Source organism: Drosophila kikkawai, chromosome 3R (assembly GCF_030179895.1).
Source record: "Drosophila kikkawai strain 14028-0561.14 chromosome 3R, DkikHiC1v2, whole genome shotgun sequence".
NCBI classification, from domain to species: Eukaryota; Metazoa; Arthropoda; class Insecta; order Diptera; family Drosophilidae; genus Drosophila; species Drosophila kikkawai.
This window is the reverse complement of record NC_091731.1, coordinates 16,784,418-16,805,207: the sequence shown is the minus strand read 5'-3', so window position 1 is coordinate 16,805,207 and position 20,790 is coordinate 16,784,418. Positions and strand designations below refer to the sequence as shown.

The window sequence follows — 20,790 nt, the reverse complement described above, 5'->3', positions numbered from 1 at the left end:
TTGGTGAGCAACCTTATCAGGCAAACGTGTGAACCAACGGGGCTTATCAATAAACATTAAAAATATTACTTTTAGCATGAAAACAAAGTACAATTAAACATGATAAAGAGTTGATGGAAGGAGGTAAAAGGTTTATTAATTTATAAATAACAAGTATTTTTTAATGGTTCCATAAAAATATGTACAAATTATTTGAAAATTATTTCTCATTTTATTTAAACTTTATCCGTGGTGGGTTGTTCTGCCTTAGATAGTGTATTATCTGTACTGGAGAGGTACATATATCTTTATTGCTTTGCTTATCAAAGTGCTCAACACAAATCTCTAAGCTAGTGACTTTTATGATAAACAATATCTAGATCTAGACTACACAAGAACTAGGTACCAGGAAGCACTAAAACATCTCAATACCAGCCTGTTCGTATAGCCGATCGAGGCAAGCCAGTCTTGGCTCCTCGGGCTGCGCGATGAACTTCAGTTCCTCATTAATGTTAAGAAGCATCCGAGCACCAGATGATGTCAGGGGCTTCCAGTCCACCAAGGGTTTGGTTAGGGGAGCATTAGGGTTCGAGGTGGCAGCAAACCCGACCCACATGGCCACCATGCGGCAGATGGCGGTGAACTCTGGTCGCGATTTATCCAACTTAAAGGTGGCCGGGATCACGTAGAGGTACCCCAACTCATCACCATGGGTCACACCCCGAAAATCAGGACCCCAAAAACGAATACGGTAGAGGTTAAAGTCTGGCGAATCGTAATCGAAGCGGTAGAGATAGGTTGGTGCCTGGCTGTAAGCCAATCTGGCCCGGATTACTCTCTCCTGCGAGTGGAGCATGTCGATGGTGAAGAGCTCCTCCAACGCCCTGAAATGCGCCAAGTTCAGATCCTGGCCATGAGCGTGGCAGAAGTCCTCCAACAACTGAATACCCATCGCTCGTTGCTGGGCGGGACTGGTCGCATTCCTTAGGGTATTGGGAAGCACACTCTCCGGATAGGTCTGTAGCTGCTGCAATACCGTGGGATCGGTAAAAAACCCATTCACTGATAATAATCCTTCGTTACTAGTGGCTCCCAATATCAGAGGAATGCTATTGCTCCAGGAACTGCGTAGCAGGATAATAGGTTCCGCAAGGAGAACGGCGCCAGGTGTGACGTAGCTCTCCACACTGGGCCTGAAAGGCATGGAATGGCCACTACCCTTCTCTGCAGAAGTGAAAAAGTCCGCAGAGGCGAGTAGATGAGGATCGGCCTTTAGGAGAAAGTCTAAGACCTGCCTGTCGACGTTCTCGCCCTCGTAGCCCAAGTGCTTTGCCAGGCGATATTCCATATCAGGCTGGCGGTTCAGCTCCATGGAATAGCCTGCCATGAGGATGGTCTTGTGGAAAAGCCCCTCTGTCTGGGGACTGGCTAATAGGAGTTGAACTGCCATACTGCCGGAGCTGTGACCAAAGAGAGTAATGTTATCCGGATCGCCATTGAAGTTGACGGCATTCGCCTTGATCCAACGGAGGGCCAGGACTATATCCTTAAGACCTGCGTTGCCAGGTATTTCCAAGGAGGGATCCTCAAAAGCAAGAAACCCTATATTTAACATTTTGTGATGAATAAATAATTAAACTTAAACAAGGACGACTCCAATTATTATTGTTGGTTTAGAATAACTCACCAAATGGCCCTAGGCGATAGCCGATACTGACGTGGATGACATTCTCTCTCATAAAATAGTCGGGACCCCAGGCTCGTCTAGAGGGATCGCCGCCCTTGAAACCGCCACCATGGATATATACCATCAGTGGCAGAGGTTTATCGCTCTTCAACTGCGAAAGAAATCCTGGATTAATTAGCTTACATTTGAATTTGGAAGACTTACAGTTTTTGCGGAGATATTCAGGTACAAGCAGTCCGCGGAACCCTCCACCAACTTAGTATAGCTGCTCACTTGCAGGCACTTGTCCAGGGGCTTGGAGCAGTCTCGAATTCCGTTCCAGGGATCCATATCCTGGGGCTCCTTGAAGCGCCATGTTCCAAGTGGAGGAACAGCATACGGGATGCCATCGAAAGCGTAAAACTTATCGTCGTAGAGGCCTTTTAGCAAAGTTCCCCGTACTTTTCCGTGTGTCGTCTGAACGACAGGGGACGTCTCTGTGCTGAAAGAAGTCAGTAAATTTAAGAGGGTGAGGTTTTTGAGTAGGAAGTTATTTTTTCACTAGTCCGCCATCATATCCGCTCTCCAGTGCCGTTCAGCGTTGACTGTGCTTGACTGTGACAGAAAATATATGCTTCAGTAAGTGCTGAGGGATAGTCGCTGCTTATCAACCTTCGGCGCAAACATAGCTACGATAAATTTCTTTGATAAAAACTAGGGTTTAGATAACAAAGTGAAAAGGCCGTTTTACTAATCTTAATTACTTGGAGAAGAGTTTAGAAAATAAATAATAAATAATTCTTGTTATTATACATTCTACTTTTAAATGTTTCTGTAAAAAGTTTTATTTTCTTTAAAAGCATTATACTTCACAATTTAGATATTTTTTTTAGAAACAATATGTTAATATGCCAGGTGATATTTATAAAAAATCGTTAGGCTCGAAAATGTATTCTTATTAGTACTAAATCAAAGGCACTCCAGCCTGCTCGAACAGGCGATCAAAGATCTTCAGCATTGGCTTCTCTGGCTGTGGAATAAACTTCAATTCCTCACTGATGTTTAGCACCATCCGAGTGCCAAATCGAGTTACTGGCTTCCACTCCACCAGAGCCTTGGTAAGAGGGGCATTGGGGTCCGAGGTGGCTGCGAAATGGACTAGCATGGAGACCATGCGCCGAATGGTGTTGAACTCCGGTCGAGATTCGTCCAGCTTAAAGGTGGCTGGGATAACGAAAATGTATCCCAACTCATCCACATGTCCGACTCCTCGCTGCTCCTTTCCGAAGAATCGTATGCGGTAAAAGTTGAAGTCCGGCGAATCGAAATCGAAGCGGTACAAGTAGGTGGCTGCCTGGCCGTAGGCCAATCTGGCCTGAATTATTCGCTCCTGCGCGTGCACTATGCTGTGTGTAAAGAGTTTTACGAGTGCGTCCGAGTGAGTTACGGTAAGCTGTAGACCATGCGCCTGGCAGAAGTGGTCGAGCAGCGACTGGCCCAGCTGTCGGCCCTGGCCGGGATCGCAGCGAAGCCTCAACGTCGATGGCAGTACACACTCTGGACTATGTTGAAACCTTGAAAGCCATTTCGGATTCTTTTTCAAAAAACCCATGGGCATTAGGCCTTCGCCGCTGTTGGAGCCCAGGATAATGGGGATCCGGTTGCTCCAAGTCTTGCGCTGAAGTTCAACGGGCTCTGCTAGGAGGACAGCCTTGGGAGTCACATAACTCTCCACGGTCGGCACAAAAGGCATCATTAACCCTCGGTTCTTCTCCGCCTCAGTGAAGAAGTCTGACGAGACCAGCAGATGAGGATCGGCCTTTAGGAGAAAGTCTAAAACCTGGCTGTCGACGTTCTCGCCCTCGTATCCCAAGTGCTTTGCCAGGCGATACTCCATATTAGGCTGGCGGTTCAGCTCCATGGAAAAGCCAGCCATAAGGATGGCCTTGTGGAAAAGCCCTTCTGTCTGGGGACTAGCTAATAGCAGCTGAACTGTCATGCTGCCGGAGCTGTGACCAAAGAGAGTAATGTTATCCGGGTCTCCATTGAAGTTGACGGCATTCGCCTTGATCCAACGGAGGGCCAGGACTATATCCTTAAGACCTGCGTTGCCAGGTATTTCCAAGGAGGGATCCTTGAAGCTGAGAAAGCCTGAAATCCAAAAAATCTTCAACAATGGATTTCTATTGTACCATTTCTATTTCTTACCAACTTACCTATGGGACCTAGCCGGTGGCCGATGCTTATAAAAATGACGTCTTCTCTCATAAAATAGTCCGGACCCCAGGCTCGTCTAGAGGGATCGCCGCCCTTAAAACCGCCACCATGGATATAGACCATCAATGGCAGAGGTTTCTCACTCTTCAACTGTCAAATAGTTCGTGGATCAATCAGGCTATTGCAGATCCTTCATGACTTACAGTCTTCACGGATATATTCAGGTACAGGCAGTCCTCGGAACCCTCCACCAACTGGCTGTAGGTGCTCACTTGGAGGCACTTGTCCAGGGGCTTGGAGCAGTCTCGAATGCCATACCAGGGCTTCAGATCGTGAGGTTCCTTGAAACGCAGGGTTCCGAGCGGTGGAACAGCGTACGGAATGCCATCGAAGGCGTAGAATTTCTCGTCATAGAGCCCCTTGAGCAAAGTTCCTCGTACTTTTCCGTGGGTCGTCTGAACCACCGGCGAAATGTTCCTGCTAAATCCATTCTTTTAGGTATGAAAATTGTTATGTAAGAGAGATTTCTGTTACTCGTCGTCCGTCATCTCCGAATGCCAGTGCTGCCTAGATTGTACTGCGGGTTCCTCCATTGATACAGTGGAGTCCCAATCAATGAATTCGTACGATAACCGCGGCTTATCGACTTTAAAATGGGCTGTTGGCTCAGCTATCTCGAATAAATTTGCTTCACATAAACACGAGGCCAAACACGAAAACGAAAAGTTGGCCAACCCCATAGAATTTAAGACATTATCAGGAGCGAAAATGTACAGTATATTTTTGTGAAATATTTTAACTTCAGTTCCCCACAGAGGTTAAGCACTATTCGTGTTTCCAGTTGTTACAATTTTATATAGTTTGGGTTCTCCCCTGTGCGCTCGAAAGTAATTTAAAGATTAAATATAATAACAAAACAAATCATATCAGATTTTACATTTTATAAAGGCTACTGCCAGGCATTATTAACATATCCTATAATACTCTACACTTTTACAAATACTACGCTTTACAATCAAGGTAAATAAAATCAATTGAAAATAAAACTATTTATTTTAATTTTTGTAAATTTTGATACACTTAAATTTGAACTATATTGGCATTTTGTACTCTCGACTAGGCCGAAGACTCGCAAACACTCTCCCACACCCTTAGTTTCTGGAGCTCCGGCAGCTCCATCAGCTTGAGGCTATCCGAGACGTTCAGGCACTCCAGAGGCGAGTTGCTGTCCAGGGGCTTCCACTCCTTGTTCTGTGGCAGCTGCTCCTTGATTAGCTTGCAGTTCGGATTCGATGTGATGGCGAAGCTGGTCACAATGTCGATCATCCGTTGGATGGTGAGGAACTCGGGCGTGTGCCTGTCCAGCTTCCAGGAGAATGTCCCGTACCAAAGATACGAGTGATCGTCTACGTGGGCCACGCCTCGCAACTTATCCCCGCAGTACTTCAGGCGCTGGTGGTTGAACGTGGCCGAGTCGAAGTCGAAGCGGTACAGGTAAGTAGGTGCCCGGGAGTTGTGAAGTCTGGACTTCAGGGATCTTAGGATGGGATGCCAAAAGACCTTGTAGCTGGCGTACTGCAAGACATTAAAAAATACTGTTTTATATTGCGCTAAAAAAATTAAAAATTAAGTCACCTCGCAGTAGGCCAGAATTGACTCTGGCGACATAGAGGACAGATCGCTGTTCCCAAAGTGCGTCTCCTGAAGCCGCTCGCCCAGGTTTCGAGCCAAGGCCTGGGGCAAATTTCGCTTCACATCAAGAGGTAGCATGTGCTCCGGCTCCTTCTTCAAGCTCGTCAACAGGTACGGCGCCATATGGACCCGGGCGTACATCAGGAGTCCCTCGAACGAGGTGCCGCTCATCAGCACCGGAATCTTGTTGCCCCAGGCCTGGCTCAGCAGATCCTTTGGCTGTTTGGGCAGCACGCAGTGCTCGGTCTTATACGGCTCCACCATCGGTCCAAACTGGAAGACACAGTCGTCCAAATGCTCCTCCTGACTGAGCAGATAAGGCGTCACGAGCTTCTCACCCGGCAGGCTCTGCAGAAAGTCAAGAACCATGGCATCGGTCAAGTGCTCCGCATTTTCCAGTCCCAAATGGCCGGCCAGTCGATGGGGTAGCTTTTGGATCGGACACAGAGACCAGGAGCAGAGCACATTGCCCGACTGCAAGATGGCCTTGTGGAACAGACCCTCTGCATTGGGGTTCAGCATCAGATAATCCACGGAGGCAGCTCCAGCACTCTCCCCGAAAGCGGTGATGTTTTTGGGATCCGCATTGAAGTTGAGGGCATTCTCCTTGATCCATTTCAGCGCCAGCAGTTGATCCTTGAGGCCAGCATTTCCGGGCACGCCGACAGCGGGATCGTTCAGGCTCAGGAAGCCCAGGGGGCCAACGCGATAGGAAACCGTAACCACCACCACATTGCGCATCATAAAGTAATCCGGACTGTGCAGATCCTTGGTGGGATCACCCTTCTCAAAGCCACCGCCGAAGAAGAAAACAATCAATGGAAGCGGACTCGCTGAATTGAGCTGGGAAGGAAAATAAATATTAAAAGTTTGCAGATGGGTTTAACTTAAGTCTGCCCACAGTTATATTTTTGATGGCGCGTAGGTTCTTGACTTATCTTTTAACAACAAAAGTCAGCTGCAAAGTTTAGTCTTATCTGAATAAATTGTGAGGGTTATAGCTTTGCACTCAGACATGCAGACTGATGTGACTCAGCGTAAGAATTATTAAGAATATATGTATATTGTGTGCCAAGACTTGTAGCTTTCATAGGAGAAACTGGGCTTAATTACATTAAATAAAAAATATCCTAAAAATCTAATACAGTATAGCTTTACCTTCCTAGAGAGTAATATATTTGTGGCGATCATAAAACCGATAAATGTTATAAAAGACTATAGGACTCTTATGAACATTAGTGTTAATTGGAACACCTGAGAAAGGGTTAGTCAGTGGTGCCTGACTCGCGATGAAACTATCTTCTCTGCCCTGCCTCTGCCTCGGTTTTAACACTACGATATAAACTATTAACGACAGTATTACCTCCTTGGCGTACACATTCAGGTACAGGCAGTCCTCGACTCCTTCCAGCTGCTTGGTGTAGTGGTTGAACTGCAGCGGCTTCTCGCCCTTCTGGGTGCAGTCCAGCGGCTTGGACCAGGGCTCCACGGGCACGGGGGCCACGAACCGGAGGCGACCAACCGGCGGCTGCGCATACGGAATCCTCTCGAAGCTGACATACTCATCGCCATAAACTGCCGTACAGAGTTTTCCGAGCACGGGGCCGGTACTTGTGTTTACCTGCAAGCTGGAAGTTTTCCGAAATTAGATTAGTTCTCTGCAAGTGACAACGACGACCTCACCTCTCCATTTCCAAGTGTTAACTGCTCGCTGGGCTTTTTATCTAGCGGTGCTAAAAAACATTTACTCTGCTTTTTATCGCGCAATTCGAGAGGTCTAAAAACAAAAACAAATTAAAAACAAAATTGTTTCAGAGACAGCTGATTTGTAGTTTGCTTTTGTAGCTTGATAAGGTGTGTGTGTGTGGCTGATACACTTTGTGGTTGTGGTGTTGTTATTGTTATTGAGCTTTCTGCTGTTATCATCAGCTGTCCGTAAAGTGGCAACGATCAATGTCAAAAGCTCTGCTGTTGTTAAAAGTGGCAGCGACTGCGCTGCTTTGTTAACAGACAAATACCAGGGCTACATTTTAAAATATTTTCAGATATTTAACGTCTACAATTTAAGCCTAAAATGAATGATAAAACAAGAAAGCATCGAATTAAAAAAATGTATCATAACAAAGCCAAAAATGCATTATTTTCAATTTGGAAGCTTTTCTATGTTAGTTTTTAATAGGCTAATAAATCTGCATACAGATTTTAAAATTTTAGGAATTCAAAATTTTGCAAATTTAACGATGTAACCCATTATCAAATTATGAAAATATGCCGACAAAAATAAGTTTAATGCTGAATCAGCATTGCTGATCAAGAATATATTTGATTTATGGGGTTCGAAATGACTCTTTCACTAAAAACAAATCATAATACCCTAAAAGTAGACTGGAAATATTTAAATTCTTGAAATGAATATTTATCCATTTTTCTTTATCTTATAAAACAAAAAAAAATTGTATTAAATATTTAAAATGGATGACCTAAATGTGTATGTATTAAAAATGTTTGTTTAAAATTAGTTTTTGGTAAACAGAAATTATCTTTGAACCAATTTGTCTACTCTGTCACAATCCCTAAAATAAAACCAACTTTATTAGTGTTTTCCGAGCTTCTATTTGAATAATTTAATTTAAATTAATTCGATAAAGTATACGTACTTACACATCCGTATTAAAATTTCCTTAGTAAGTCTAATGAATATTTAGGTTTTCTTGCATGGAACTGGCAGTATGCAAAGTCCTCCCATTGGCCTATCAGTTTGATTTTAATTGTTACATACAAACATACGAAATACATAGTTTATAATTAAACAGCAGCTTTTCAATGTTTGTGATGTAAAAGCTCTTTTGGCACAGATCTATTTTTAATGCGCATTTGGCGAACAAAAAAAAAAAAAATAGTGGGGTCTTCGGGTGAAGACAGCCCCACACGATCTTTCAATCCGAAAAAGAAACAAATGCACGCACTTAAAGTTACAGTTCTGGTCAAGGAAATAGCAATCAAGATAACAGTATGATTTTCAAAAAAAATAATTAATCGAATTTAGACAGTTTTTGAAACTCAGAAGCTGATATATATTTTTTTATTTTTAGGACCTAAAAGATTGATCATATCAGTGTTTGCTGCCGAACGAATATACATATAGAAGTGCTTAGGAAAAACGTAAATATGGATGAGTATTCGTGAGTATTCACGTGCGCTGCCGGCGCCGCTCCTGATTTAAACGGCCTCCGCAAACAGTTGCGATCAGTTGCTCGGCAAACTTTGATCGGTCCAATAATTCCGCAAAGGGATTTCTTTTCAATTTCACCACATCGAGTCCGAATAGCATCAGGCACCCAGCGCCCAGGCCGGCACAACAAAAGCTACAAAATTATGGAAATACAAGTAGGATGGCCCAAGCTGCTCAAGATGGGCGCCAAGTGAGTGCACAATAACAAACCCCCGGGGGTCCAAAAGTACAGGGCCAAGGTCGGACTCCGATCATCGCCGACTTCGAACAAGGCGCGACCCACCGTCGGCGGTTATCATCCCCTATCGCTTATCGCTGTCTGTCCCACCCAAACTCACACAATCTCACCCACAGGCTGGTGGGGCATAAGTTCCAGCAGTACCGCCTCGCCACAGGTCACACCGTGGTTTTAGATACCAATTACGGCCAGGTACGAGGACTCCAAAGGAAGACGGTGTACGATGAGGAGCTGTACTTCGCCTTCGAGGGAATACCCTATGCCAAGCCTCCGGTGGGCGAGCTGCGGTTTAAAGCTCCCCAGCCGCCGGAACCCTGGCAGGGAGTGCTCAACTGCACCACCAATCGGTCCAAGCCGCTTCAACGGAACATGATCCTGGGCATTGTGGAGGGCAGTGAGGACTGCCTACACCTAAATGTGTATGCGAAGACCCTGACATCGGAGAAGCCGCTGCCCGTGATAGTATGGATATATGGCGGGGGATTCCAGAAGGGTGAGGCGTCGCGGGACATCTACAGTCCGGACTACTTCATGAAGCAGCCGGTGGTATTGGTGTCCATCAACTACAGGCTGGGAGCACTGGGTAAGGTTCCGGGTTGGCATACATATTCAAATTGCAATCTACATACATTATTGACCATTACCTGCCACAAGCACACACGATTAGGTGATAAGTAAATACAGAAAAATGTTTTCCTAGATAAGGTTTCAGTTAGAGACGTGCAACTATATTATCAGTATTAAGAAGGAAGCATTTCAAACTATATAAATACATATGTAGGAATCGATTTTTTATCAGCATTGACAGTAAAACGTAGTCAATTAATAGCATAAAGCAGCTATAAAATATATTATATATATGTATACATACACATTTATATGAAATAAGTAAATATAAAATATTTAGCCTTTAGTTATAAAGTATTGGTTGACAAGAAAAACATTAACCTGAAGATTAGGATGTATGTATAATTACTTGCATTTATATTTGCTAAAATTATTATCATTTCAGGATTCCTTAGTCTACAAGACCCCAAACTCGACGTCCCTGGAAACGCAGGACTCAAGGATCAAGTACAAGCCCTTCGCTGGATTAGCCAGAACATTGCCAACTTCAATGGAGATCCCAACAACATCACCCTGATGGGCGAAAGTGCTGGAGCCGCCTCCGTTCACGTGATGATGACCACAGAGCAAACTCGTGGACTCTTCCACAAGGCCATCCTGCAATCCGGATGTGCTCTAAGTGAATGGGTGGAGAGTCCGGATCGGCAGTGGGCCTTCCGGCTGGCTAAGAAACTGGGCTACAAGGGCGGAGAAAAGGATGCGGATGTACTGCGTTTTCTGAGCCGAATTTCCGCCAAGAAGATAGCGACGTGTGACCAGGATATCATTACGCAGGATGAGATTCACAACTTTCTGCTTTTCGCTTTTGGCGCAGTCGTGGAGCCCTACGAAAGTGATCACTGCGTGGTGTCCAGGAGGCACAATGAGCTCCAGGCGGGCGCCTGGGGCAATGACATACCTTTAATTATGGGCGGCAACTCCTTCGAGGGCCTGTTCTCCTACCAACTGGTGAAAGGGGATCCCTGGGTAATGAAAAACTTTCACAACATTTTGCCCCGGGAAGTGAGCGAGGCCAGCAGCCAGGAGGAGCGGGATCAGCTGGTTCGACGCCTTAAAGAACTCTACTTCAACAACGGAGAGCAGCAGACCATGGATATGTTCGAGGCGCTGAATATATTCTCTCATCGCCAGGTATGGCACGATTTGCACCGCCTGGCTATGGCTCGAAGGACCTATGCGCCCAACAAGCCCACCTATCTTTATCGCTTCGACTTCGACTCTCCGCACTTTAACCAATTCCGGTGGTTGGTCTGTGGGAATCATATTCGGGGTGTGTCCCATGGCGATGACCTGTCGTACCTCTTCTACAATGTCATATCGTCGAGGCTGGAGAAATCCTCCAATGAGTACAAGACCATCGAGCGGATGGTGGGCATGTGGACATCGTTTGCCGCGAGAGGAAATCCAAACTGTCCGGAAATAGGAAATGCCAAGTGGGAGCCTCTCCAGCGGATGGACAGCAGCGCGGAGCAGTGCTTGAACATTAGCCACGATTTGGAAATGCTGGAGGCCAATTCCCTGGCCGTGTGGGACACTTTCTATCCGAAGGAGGCTCTCTTCTAGTTCTTAACACTACGATAAGTACATATAAAATTAGATGTCTGTAAATAAATTAGCCTTTAGTACTCTTTGTAGCGTAAAATATTTGCATGTCATGCATATTGTCCATTATCGTAGCCTAAAATACGCCAATCATGCTTATTGTTTAATTTTAAACACCTTGTATAATTTGTAAGCAAAGAAATATATAAAGAAAGCCCTATGTCTCTGGGTAAAACTTGCCATTTATTTTTACTTATAAATTTTTATTATAATATGGGCATTTCGTTTGTAAATCGATAAAGATATAAACTATTTTAAGCTCATACTTATATGTATGTATAAAGATATTTATTACATTTTTTATTTTCTACCGAACATAAACACTTTAATAAAGATTAATTAATTGACTAAACATTACGATTGCGGTCAAGATTAAATGTTTTCTTTAATAAATCGAAATGTCAACATTTTTTAAAAACTGTAAACATTATTAATTGTGAGATTAAAAAAATATCCTTTAGAAAATATTTTTAATGTTTTAAAGGATTTATCTCAAATAAATGTTAGTTATTAACTATATTGAAAATACATTTTTAAACAGTTTTCTGTGTAGAAACTGGGCTACAAGGGACCTGTATGAAGTGTAAAATTTACGACTTTTATTTGAAAAAGTTTTTTCTTAAAGATATCTACAACCATCCATCCATTTCTACTTGTCAAATACATACATAAAAAATATATTTTTCATTTTTAGAAAGGCTTATTTTGCTAACCGCTGCTATGCTTGATAGCGAATTTGTGACGGTGCTCCGGAAAACTCAAACACAGGTGCATTAGTGTAGTATATTCACGAGAGCTGACGGCGGTGTGCCTTATTTAAGGTGCCGCATTCGTCGATCAGCAATTAGTCGCACGTTAAACATCGATTGCTCTGACGCCTTAAAGGAATTAAACAAAACAACATCAAAAAAAAAAATAATAAAAACATAGTCCCCGAGTTAAAACAATTATGGATGTCCATGTGGAATGGCCTAAGCTGCTCAAGATGGGCGCCAAGTGAGTGCACAATAACAAACCCCCGGGGGTCCAAAAGTACAGGGCCAAGGTCGGATTCCGATCATCGCCGACTTCGAACCTGGCGCGACCCACCGTCTGCGGTTATCATCCCCTATCGCTTATCGCTGTCGTGTCTGTCGCAGCAACCCCCATCCCCCACCGAGCTCACCCAATCTCCTATCTTACCAACAGGATGGTGGGCTTTAAGTTCCAGCAGTACCGCCTCGCCACAGGTCACACCGTGGTACTGGATACCAAATACGGACAGGTACGGGGGCTCCAGAGGAAGACGGTGTACGATGAGGAGCTGTACTTCGCCTTCGAGGGAATACCCTATGCCAAGCCTCCGGTGGGTGAGCTGCGGTTTAAAGCTCCCCAGCCGCCGGAACCCTGGCAGGGAGTGCTCAACTGCACCACCAATCGATCCAAGCCCCTGCAGCGGAACATGGTCTTGGGCATTGTGGAGGGCAGTGAGGATTGCCTACACCTAAATGTCTATGCGAAGACCCTGACATCGGAGAAGCCGCTGCCCGTGATAGTGTGGATATATGGCGGGGGATTCCAGAAGGGCGAGGCGTCGCGGGACATCTACAGTCCGGACTACTTCATGAAGCAGTCGGTGGTATTGGTGTCCATCAACTACAGGCTGGGAGCACTGGGTAATTTATATTATTTCTATTTATTTATCTCTTTATTCAATAGTTTTGGTGAAACTTGATATTGTAAATTGTGTAAATCCAGTTGTTGTTTTTTATAGTGTGCTAATTTTAGAAGATTTTTGTATTTAAATTGTTAAAGCTAGATTCAGAACTTAGAAAATGTAAACAATGCCGATAAGAGGACTAAGGCGCAATAAATTTAGCCGTACATTACCAACGTAACCTTATCGCGGCTTAAAAGATGACACCGCTTTGTCTGCTCTAGCATCTCCCAAGCTCAAGTATTTTAGCGACAGATCTTTTAAAAACTTAAATATTAATTTCCATACTCACTTTTATTTAGCTAAAATAATATTTATATAATTATAATTATGTTTTTGATGTATTCATTTGAAAATTATCTTTTCTTTTTAGGCTTTTTGAGCCTCAAGGACTCTAGCCTAGACGTTCCTGGAAACGCAGGACTCAAGGATCAAGTACAAGCCCTCCGCTGGATCAGCCAGAACATTGCCCACTTCAATGGAGATCCCAACAACATCACCCTGATGGGCGAAAGTGCGGGAGCCGCCTCCGTTCACGTGATGATGACCACAGAGCAAACTCGAGGACTCTTCCACAAGGCCATCCTGCAATCGGGATGTGCTTTAAGTGAGTGGGCGAATAGCCCGGATCGCAACTGGGCCTTCCGGCTCGCCCAGAGTTTAGGCTACAAAGGCGGCGAGAAGGAAGCTGATATACTCCGGTTTCTACGCAGTGCTTCCGCCCACAAGATGGCGTCTGCTGACCAGGACCTAGTCACCCAGGACGAGATGCGAAGTTTCCTACTTTTTGCTTTCGGTCCGGTGGTGGAACCTTACGAGTCTGACCATTGTGTAGTGCCCAGGAGACATAAGGAAAGTCTCTCCGAGGCTTGGGGTAACCAAATACCTGTAATAATGGGGGGCAACTCCTTTGAGGGGCTCTTCTCCTACCAAGTGGCTAAGGGCGATCCGTGGTGCCTCAATAATTTTCAATACATATTGCCCAGGGATATTAAGGAAACCGCTAGCAGCAAGGAGCTGGATATACTGGTTCGACGACTCAAAAAGCAATACTTCAACGACGAACTGCATGAATCGATGGAGTTGTTAGAGGCCCTGAATATATTCTCCCATCGCCAGATATGGCACGATATGCACCGCCTGGTTCTTGCACGAAGGACCTACGCTCCTGATGTCCCAACATATTTATATAGATTCGATTTTGATTCTCCGCACTTCAACCAATTCCGGTGGTTGGTCTGCGGTGATAGTGTTCGGGGAGTGTCCCATGCCGATGAGCTGTCTTACCTATTCTTCAACGTAATCGCTTCCAGGCTGGATAAATCATCGGAAGAGTACCGGACCATCGAGCGGATGGTAGGCATGTGGACATCGTTTGCCGCGAGTGGAAATCCCAACTGTCGGGAATTGGGAAATGCCAAGTGGGAGCCTCTCCAGCGGATGGAAAGCTGCGTGGAGCGGTGTTTCAACATCAGCCAAGAGCTGGACATGAGGGAACTGCCAGAGGCCAAAGCGCTGGCCGTGTGGGACTCCTTCTATTCCAAGAAGGCGCTTTTCTAGAATAATTTGTATGTCTGCTCTCTGTCTCACTTTCCATTTATTATTTACAAATATTATAAATAGAAATATAAAAATTTATAGTTTTAATATAACATTAGAGTTTTTTAATGCGAAAAGTTTATGTAAATTCTTTTAAAATTTCCGTTAAATTCCTAAATCTCTTAAACTAAGGGCTAGGAACCTTTATCCTTGTCAGCTTATAATCTACATCGTATAAGCCTAACTACAAAAAGTAGCTATATTTCGAATAATCAGTCCAGTCTTTTAGGCAACTTTACAATTTCATCGTGTTTGCTGTTATCAAATATAAACCCGGTCATCATTCATCAGGCATTAGTTGCTATTTCCCAATTTTTGCAGTTTCGCGTGGCTAATATTCCATTGACCCCTAGATCGAGGCTGCAGGTGCGGTGCTCATTTTCTGAGTTATTAAATCGAAATCAGGTAATTTTCTGGCTATGGTTGCTCTGTGATAACTTAGCCAATTCGAATGGCTGGTTGAAATTTGCACTTAAAACCAGCTTGCTCCGATTTTTAAATGGCAAACCTTGGTGAGCCTTCCAGTGACAACTTTGAACCTGTGCTTCTTCGCGGCAAACTTTTCAATATCGTCCATTGTAAAAAATATCTATAGACTAAGTGAATAAGACGTCTGTCCAACACGGAAATTGTATTTCTATCTGATTCACGTATTCAATCTGTATAATTTTGTATACATTTTTGTCGAACCTTTTTAATTAGTCTGCCTAATAAAGTTTTATTAGCTGACGGTAGTTATCATGGTTAACGATTATGTGATGATGCTCCTGTAAACCCCTACAAAGGCTCACTTAAAAATATTAACCTCGCGTGTTTTTAATAAAAAGTTCAGTAAGCCTCCATCTACGATCAGTTCCACGCAAACAGCGCTCAATTCAACACCTTTGAGCAAAGGTTTTACGAATTTAACTCAAGCCAACTTTCCTTTATTAAAATAAAAATAAAACTTGTAAATATGGATTTTCGAATGGAATGGCCAAAGTTTCTCAAAATTGTCGCGAGGTAAGTAAAAAAAAAATAAATACAGAAGTACATTCTCAGGATTATAACTTCCCAAAATATGCTCATCCAATCATTGATATCCTTCACAGGATGGTTTTCCACAGGTTTCGTCAATACCGTCTATCCACATGTCACACTGTGGTTTTGGACACCAGCTACGGAAAAGTATGTGGCCTCCAAAGAAAGACGGTCTACGATAACGAACTGTACTTTGCCTTCGAGGGAATACCTTATGCCAAGCCCCCGGTGGGTGAGCTCCGGTTCAAGGCTCCCCAACCGCCAGAATTCTGGCAGGGAGTGCTCAACTGCACCACCAATCGGTCCAAGCCCCTGCAACGCAATATGCTGCTGGGGTTTGTGGAGGGCAGCGAGGATTGTCTGCATCTAAATATATATGTGAAAACCCTGGTATCGGACAAAAAGCTTCCCGTGATCGTATGGATATATGGCGGGGGATTTCAAAAAGGAGAGGCCTCTCGTGACATTTACAGTCCGGACTACTTTATGAAAGAGCAGGTGGTTTTTATTACCATCAACTACAGACTGGGAGCATTGGGTAAGTTTTCTGATTGTTCTTTGTATATAATTATAGGCTTTATCAGTAATTTCGTGCTGTTTCTCAATTTCAGGCTTTCTCAGTTTCAAGGATCCGAAGCTGGACATTCCAGGAAATGCAGGACTCAAAGACCAAGTGCTGGCTCTCCGATGGATCAGCCAAAACATTGCCCAGTTCAACGGTGATCCCAACAACATCACCCTGATGGGGGGAAGCGCAGGAGCATCCAGTGTTCACGTGATGATGAACACGGAACAGACACGAGGTCTGTTCCACAAGGCTATCCTGCAATCAGGATGTGCACTGAGTGAATGGGTGAATTACCCAGACTCCAACTGGGCCCTCCGTCTGGCCCAGAAAATGGGATACAAAGGCGGCGAAAAGGAAGCCGACATTTTCCGCTTTCTTAACGGAATTTCGTCGTATCAGATAGCTTGCAATGACCAAGACGTGGTTACACGGGATGAAATGAGGCATTTCCTAATATATGCATTTGGACCTGTGGTAGAGCCTTACGAGACTGAGCATTGTGTGGTGCCCAGGAGACACGAGGATCAGTTACGTGATGCTTGGGGCAACGATATACCTGTAATTATGGGCGGCAACTCCTTCGAAGGGCTGTTCTGCTACATGCAGGTGAGAGACGATCCCTGGTTTCTTAGAAACTTCCATAATATCCTACCGCGAGAAGTCAGCGAATCCTGCACCCAAGAAGAGCGGGATCTACTTGTGCGACGCATCAAAAAGCACTACTTCGGCAATGAGGAGCAACAAGCTATGGGTTTATTCGAGGCACTGAATATCTGCTCACACCGCCAGATATGGCACGACATGCACCGCTTGGTTCTCGCTCGAAGGACCTACGCTCCTAATACCCCAACTTATTTATATAGATTCGACTTCGACTCCCCGCACTTTAATCAGTTCCGGTGGTTAGTCTGCGAGGATGGCACTCGGGGTGTGTGCCATGCCGACGAGCTTTCTTACCTTTTTTTTACGGTGATGGCAACTATCCTTGATAAATCTTCGGAAGAGTACCAGACTATCGAACGGATGGTGGGCATGTGGACATCGTTTGCAGGGACTGGAAATCCCAATTGTCGGGAAATAGGAGACGCCAAGTGGGAGCCTCTCCAGCGGATGGAAAGCGGAGTGGAGCGGTGCTTCAACATTAGCCAAGAGCTGGACATGAGGGTACTGCCAGAGGCCGACTCAATGGCAATGTGGGACTCCTTGTATCCCAAAGGCTCTCTTTTCTAATCATGTTATTCTTATGTCTTTAAACAAATATTATACATACAAATATACACATGTATAGTTTTAATAAACATTTACTGGTAACTAAGAAAAATGAACATAAATTCATGAAAAGTTTGAGATAAACTTAAATTGTGAGCCTTTGGATCTCTTAAACTGAGTGTTGAGAACGTTTTCCCTAGGCAGCTTGTAATCTACAGTGTTTTTTTTTTAAGTTTGACTTCCAAAAGTATTTTTATTTGTTTTAATCAGTCCACTTAATGAAGCAACAAAACTGTACAGCTTGATCGTTTTCGCTGTAAGCAAATATAAACCAGGTCATTCACCAGACATTAGTTGCTCTTTTGATTTTTGCAGCCTCGTGTGGGTAATATTCCACTGACCCCCCACCCGAAGCTGCAGGTGCGATGATAATTTTCGGAGTTATAAAATCGAAACCACGTAATTTTCCGGGCTATTGTTGCTCTGTGATGGCGATGGCTTTGGCCATTTCGCATGGCTGGTTGAAATTTGCGCTAAAAACCAGTTTGCTCCGAATTTTTAAATGGCAAACTTTGGGGTGCCTTCGTGTAGCAACTTTGAATGTGGTATGCATTATTGTCAGACCTTTTTAATTAGTCTGCTTCATAATGTTTTATTAGCTGACGGTAGTTATCATGGTTAACGATTATGTGATTGTGCTCCAGTAAGCCTCTACAAAGTCTTATTTTAAAATATTCACCTTGCGTGTTCTTAATTAAAATTTCAGTAAGCCTCCATTTGCGATCAGTTTAACGCCGACAGCTCTCAATTCAACATCTTTGAGCAATGATTTTACAAATTTAACTCAAGCCAACTTTCCTTTATTAAAATAAAAATAAAATTGTTAAGTATGGAGTATCGAATGAAATTGCAAAAGTTTCTCAAAATTGTCGTGAGGTGAGTAAATATAAAGAAAAAGCGAATACCCGGAATACAATAGTACATTCTCAGGATTATATATTTGTTGAATATATACCTTTCCCAAAATATACTTATCCAATCATTAACCTCGTTTATAGGATGCTTTTCCACTGGTTCCGTCAGTACTGCCTGTCCACATCCCACACCGTGGTGTTGGACACCAACTACGGAAAAGTATGTGGCCTCCAAAGAAAGACGGCGTACGATGGGGAGCTGTACTTCGCCTTTGAAGGAATACCTTATGCCAAGCCTCCTGTGGGTGAGATCCGGTTCAAGGCTCCACAACCGCCGGAGCCCTGGCAAGGAGTGCTAAATTGCACAACCTATCGATCCAAGCCCCTTCAACGCAATATGGTGCTGGGATTTGTAGAGGGCAGTGAGGATTGTCTGCATCTAAATATATATGTAAAAACCCTGGTATCGGACAAGAAGCTACCAGTGATCGTATTTATATATGGCGGGGTATTCCAAAAAGGAGAGGCCTCTCGTGACTGCTACAGTCCGGATTACTTTATGAACCGGCAGGTGGTTTTTATTACGTTCAACCACAGAGTAGGAGCATTGGGTCAGTTTTCTGATTGTCCTTTGTATATAAGTTTGGCTTTATCAGCAATTTCTTGCTGTTTCTCTTTCTCAGGCTTTCTCAGTTTTAAGGATCCAAAGTTGGACATTCCAGGAAACGCAGGACTCAAGGACCAAGTTCAGGCCCTCCGATGGATCAGCCAGAACATTGCCCACTTCAATGGGGATCCCAACAACATCACTCTGATGGGCCTAAGCGCAGGAGCATCCTGTGTTCACGTGATGATGAACACGGAACAGACACGAGGTCTGTTCCACAAGGCAATCCTGCAATCCGGATGTGCACTGAGTGAATGGGTGAATTATCCTGATTTTAACTGGGCCCTCCGTCTGGCCCAGAAAATGGGTTACAAAGGCGGCGAAAAGGAAGCAGACATATTTCGCTTTCTTAACGGAATTTCGTCGCATCAGATAGCTTCAAATGACCAAGATGTGGTAACACAGGATGAAAAGCGGAATTTTCTAGTATATGCATTTGGACCCGTGGTAGAGCCTTATGAGGCAGGCCATTGCGTGGTGCCCAGAAGACATAAAGATCAGCTATCAGAGGCCTGGGGTAATCGTATACCCGTTATAATGGGGGGAAGCTCATTTGAGGGGCTGTTCTGCTACCAGATGACGAGGGATGATCCCTGGTTTCTTAGGAACTTCCACAATATCCTGCCGCGAGAAGTGAGTGAACCCTGCACTGAGGAAGAGCGGAATATACTCGTGCGACGCATCAAGAAGCACTACTTCGGCAACGAGGAGCAGCAAGCTATGGGTTTGTTCGATGTACTGAATATCTGCTCCCACCGCCAGATATGGCACGACATGCACCGCTTGGTTCTCGCTCGAAGGACCTACGCTCCTGATACTCCAACTTATTTGTATAGATTCGACTTCGACTCCCCGCACTATAATCTATTCCGGTGGTTAGTCTGCGAGGATGATACTCGGGGTGTGTGCCATGCCGACGAGCTTTCTTACCTCTTTTATACGGCACTTTCTACACACCTTGATAAATCATCGGAAGAGTACCAGACAATCGAGCGGATGGTGGGCATGTGGACATCGTTTGCAGGGACGGGAAATCCCAATTGTCGGGAAATAGGAGACGCCAAGTGGGAGCCTCTCCAGCGGATGGAAAGCGGAGTGGAGCGGTGCTTCAACATCAGCAAAGAGCTGGACATGAGGGTACTGCCAGAGGCCGACTCGATGGCAATGTGGGACTCCTTGTATCCCAAAGGATCTCTTTTTTAATGATTCAATCATGTTCTTCTCATAAATTTAAACAATTTGATCATTGTGGATTACTTTAAACTTACATTTTATTATATATTTTAAAAGGCAAAGTTCAAATGTATGCTTGCATTAAAAATTATTATTATTATTATTATGTGTTCATAAGGATGTATGAATTTACTTAAATACAGCTTGAACTCATATCTTTTTATGGAGAAATATATTGTCGAGTCACCGCAAAAGTTAACTTTAAAGTGTCTTGCTTAAAAGCTACCTGGTTATAGCAACAAGCTTAAGCGTACTTTGATTTCGTTTGTTATTCTCTTTTGAAATAGTGACCAAAACGGAGCTCAGCTCTAATTGGAGGCGGCCTCACCATTTTTACCTTTGAAATAGTAAATAGTATATAAAATGTTCTAAAAGGGCTTTCAATAACACTTTTAGCATTGAGTTCAAGTAAGGCGAAGTCCACTCAAATTTTCATAATGATTCTGCCGGGGGCAGAGAAGACTGCCGGCACCTTAATGTGTTTGCTGTTTATAAGCTAGTTGACTGTATGCGTTATTGCTCTAAAAAACTCAGATGTAAATTTATCAGCGTCGAGTTTTTTAATTACACTTGCCGTAGGCATCAACCTGAGATCAGTTCTACGTTAACTCCGCACAATTTCAAACCTTGG

General features: G+C 44.0%; 5 protein-coding genes across 5 annotated transcripts; 3 read left to right on the top strand and 2 right to left on the bottom strand.

The window, feature by feature from the left end:
* Positions 1-110: 110 nt before the first annotated feature.
* alpha-Est4 (alpha-Esterase-4) lies at positions 111-4,645 on the bottom strand. The gene is made up of 9 exons (XM_017180074.3): positions 4,397-4,645; positions 4,066-4,342; positions 3,862-4,012; positions 2,616-3,796; positions 2,318-2,347; positions 2,208-2,260; positions 1,871-2,147; positions 1,667-1,817; positions 111-1,581 (listed from the first exon to the last, which is right to left on the bottom strand). Exons 1-9 carry the CDS (start codon positions 4,600-4,602, stop codon positions 395-397), a joined length of 3,513 nt encoding a protein of 1,170 aa, XP_017035563.2. The 5' UTR covers positions 4,603-4,645; the 3' UTR covers positions 111-394.
* Positions 4,646-4,788: 143 nt separating this feature from the next.
* On the bottom strand, positions 4,789-7,559 carry alpha-Est3 (alpha-Esterase-3). Its single transcript, XM_017180073.3, has 4 exons — positions 7,238-7,559; positions 6,918-7,182; positions 5,498-6,397; positions 4,789-5,437 (listed from the first exon to the last, which is right to left on the bottom strand). The coding sequence occupies exons 1-4, from the start codon at positions 7,243-7,245 to the stop codon at positions 4,979-4,981; spliced, it is 1,632 nt and encodes a 543-aa protein (XP_017035562.1). The 5' UTR covers positions 7,246-7,559; the 3' UTR covers positions 4,789-4,978.
* A 1,087-nt stretch (positions 7,560-8,646) lies between these two features.
* Positions 8,647-14,509, top strand: LOC108083992 (uncharacterized). The gene is made up of 6 exons (XM_070286238.1): positions 8,647-8,976; positions 9,141-9,607; positions 10,037-11,213; positions 12,184-12,249; positions 12,442-12,908; positions 13,323-14,509. The coding sequence occupies exons 1-6, from the start codon at positions 8,930-8,932 to the stop codon at positions 14,507-14,509; spliced, it is 3,411 nt and encodes a 1,136-aa protein (XP_070142339.1). The 5' UTR covers positions 8,647-8,929.
* Positions 14,510-15,492: 983 nt separating this feature from the next.
* LOC108084053 (esterase B1-like) lies at positions 15,493-17,366 on the top strand. Its single transcript, XM_017180072.3, has 3 exons — positions 15,493-15,550; positions 15,640-16,106; positions 16,180-17,366. The coding sequence occupies exons 1-3, from the start codon at positions 15,504-15,506 to the stop codon at positions 17,364-17,366; spliced, it is 1,701 nt and encodes a 566-aa protein (XP_017035561.2). The 5' UTR covers positions 15,493-15,503.
* Positions 17,367-18,180: 814 nt separating this feature from the next.
* LOC108083993 (esterase B1-like) lies at positions 18,181-20,129 on the top strand. The gene is made up of 3 exons (XM_070287032.1): positions 18,181-18,281; positions 18,404-18,870; positions 18,943-20,129. The coding sequence occupies exons 1-3, from the start codon at positions 18,235-18,237 to the stop codon at positions 20,127-20,129; spliced, it is 1,701 nt and encodes a 566-aa protein (XP_070143133.1). The 5' UTR covers positions 18,181-18,234.
* Positions 20,130-20,790: the final 661 nt, after the last annotated feature.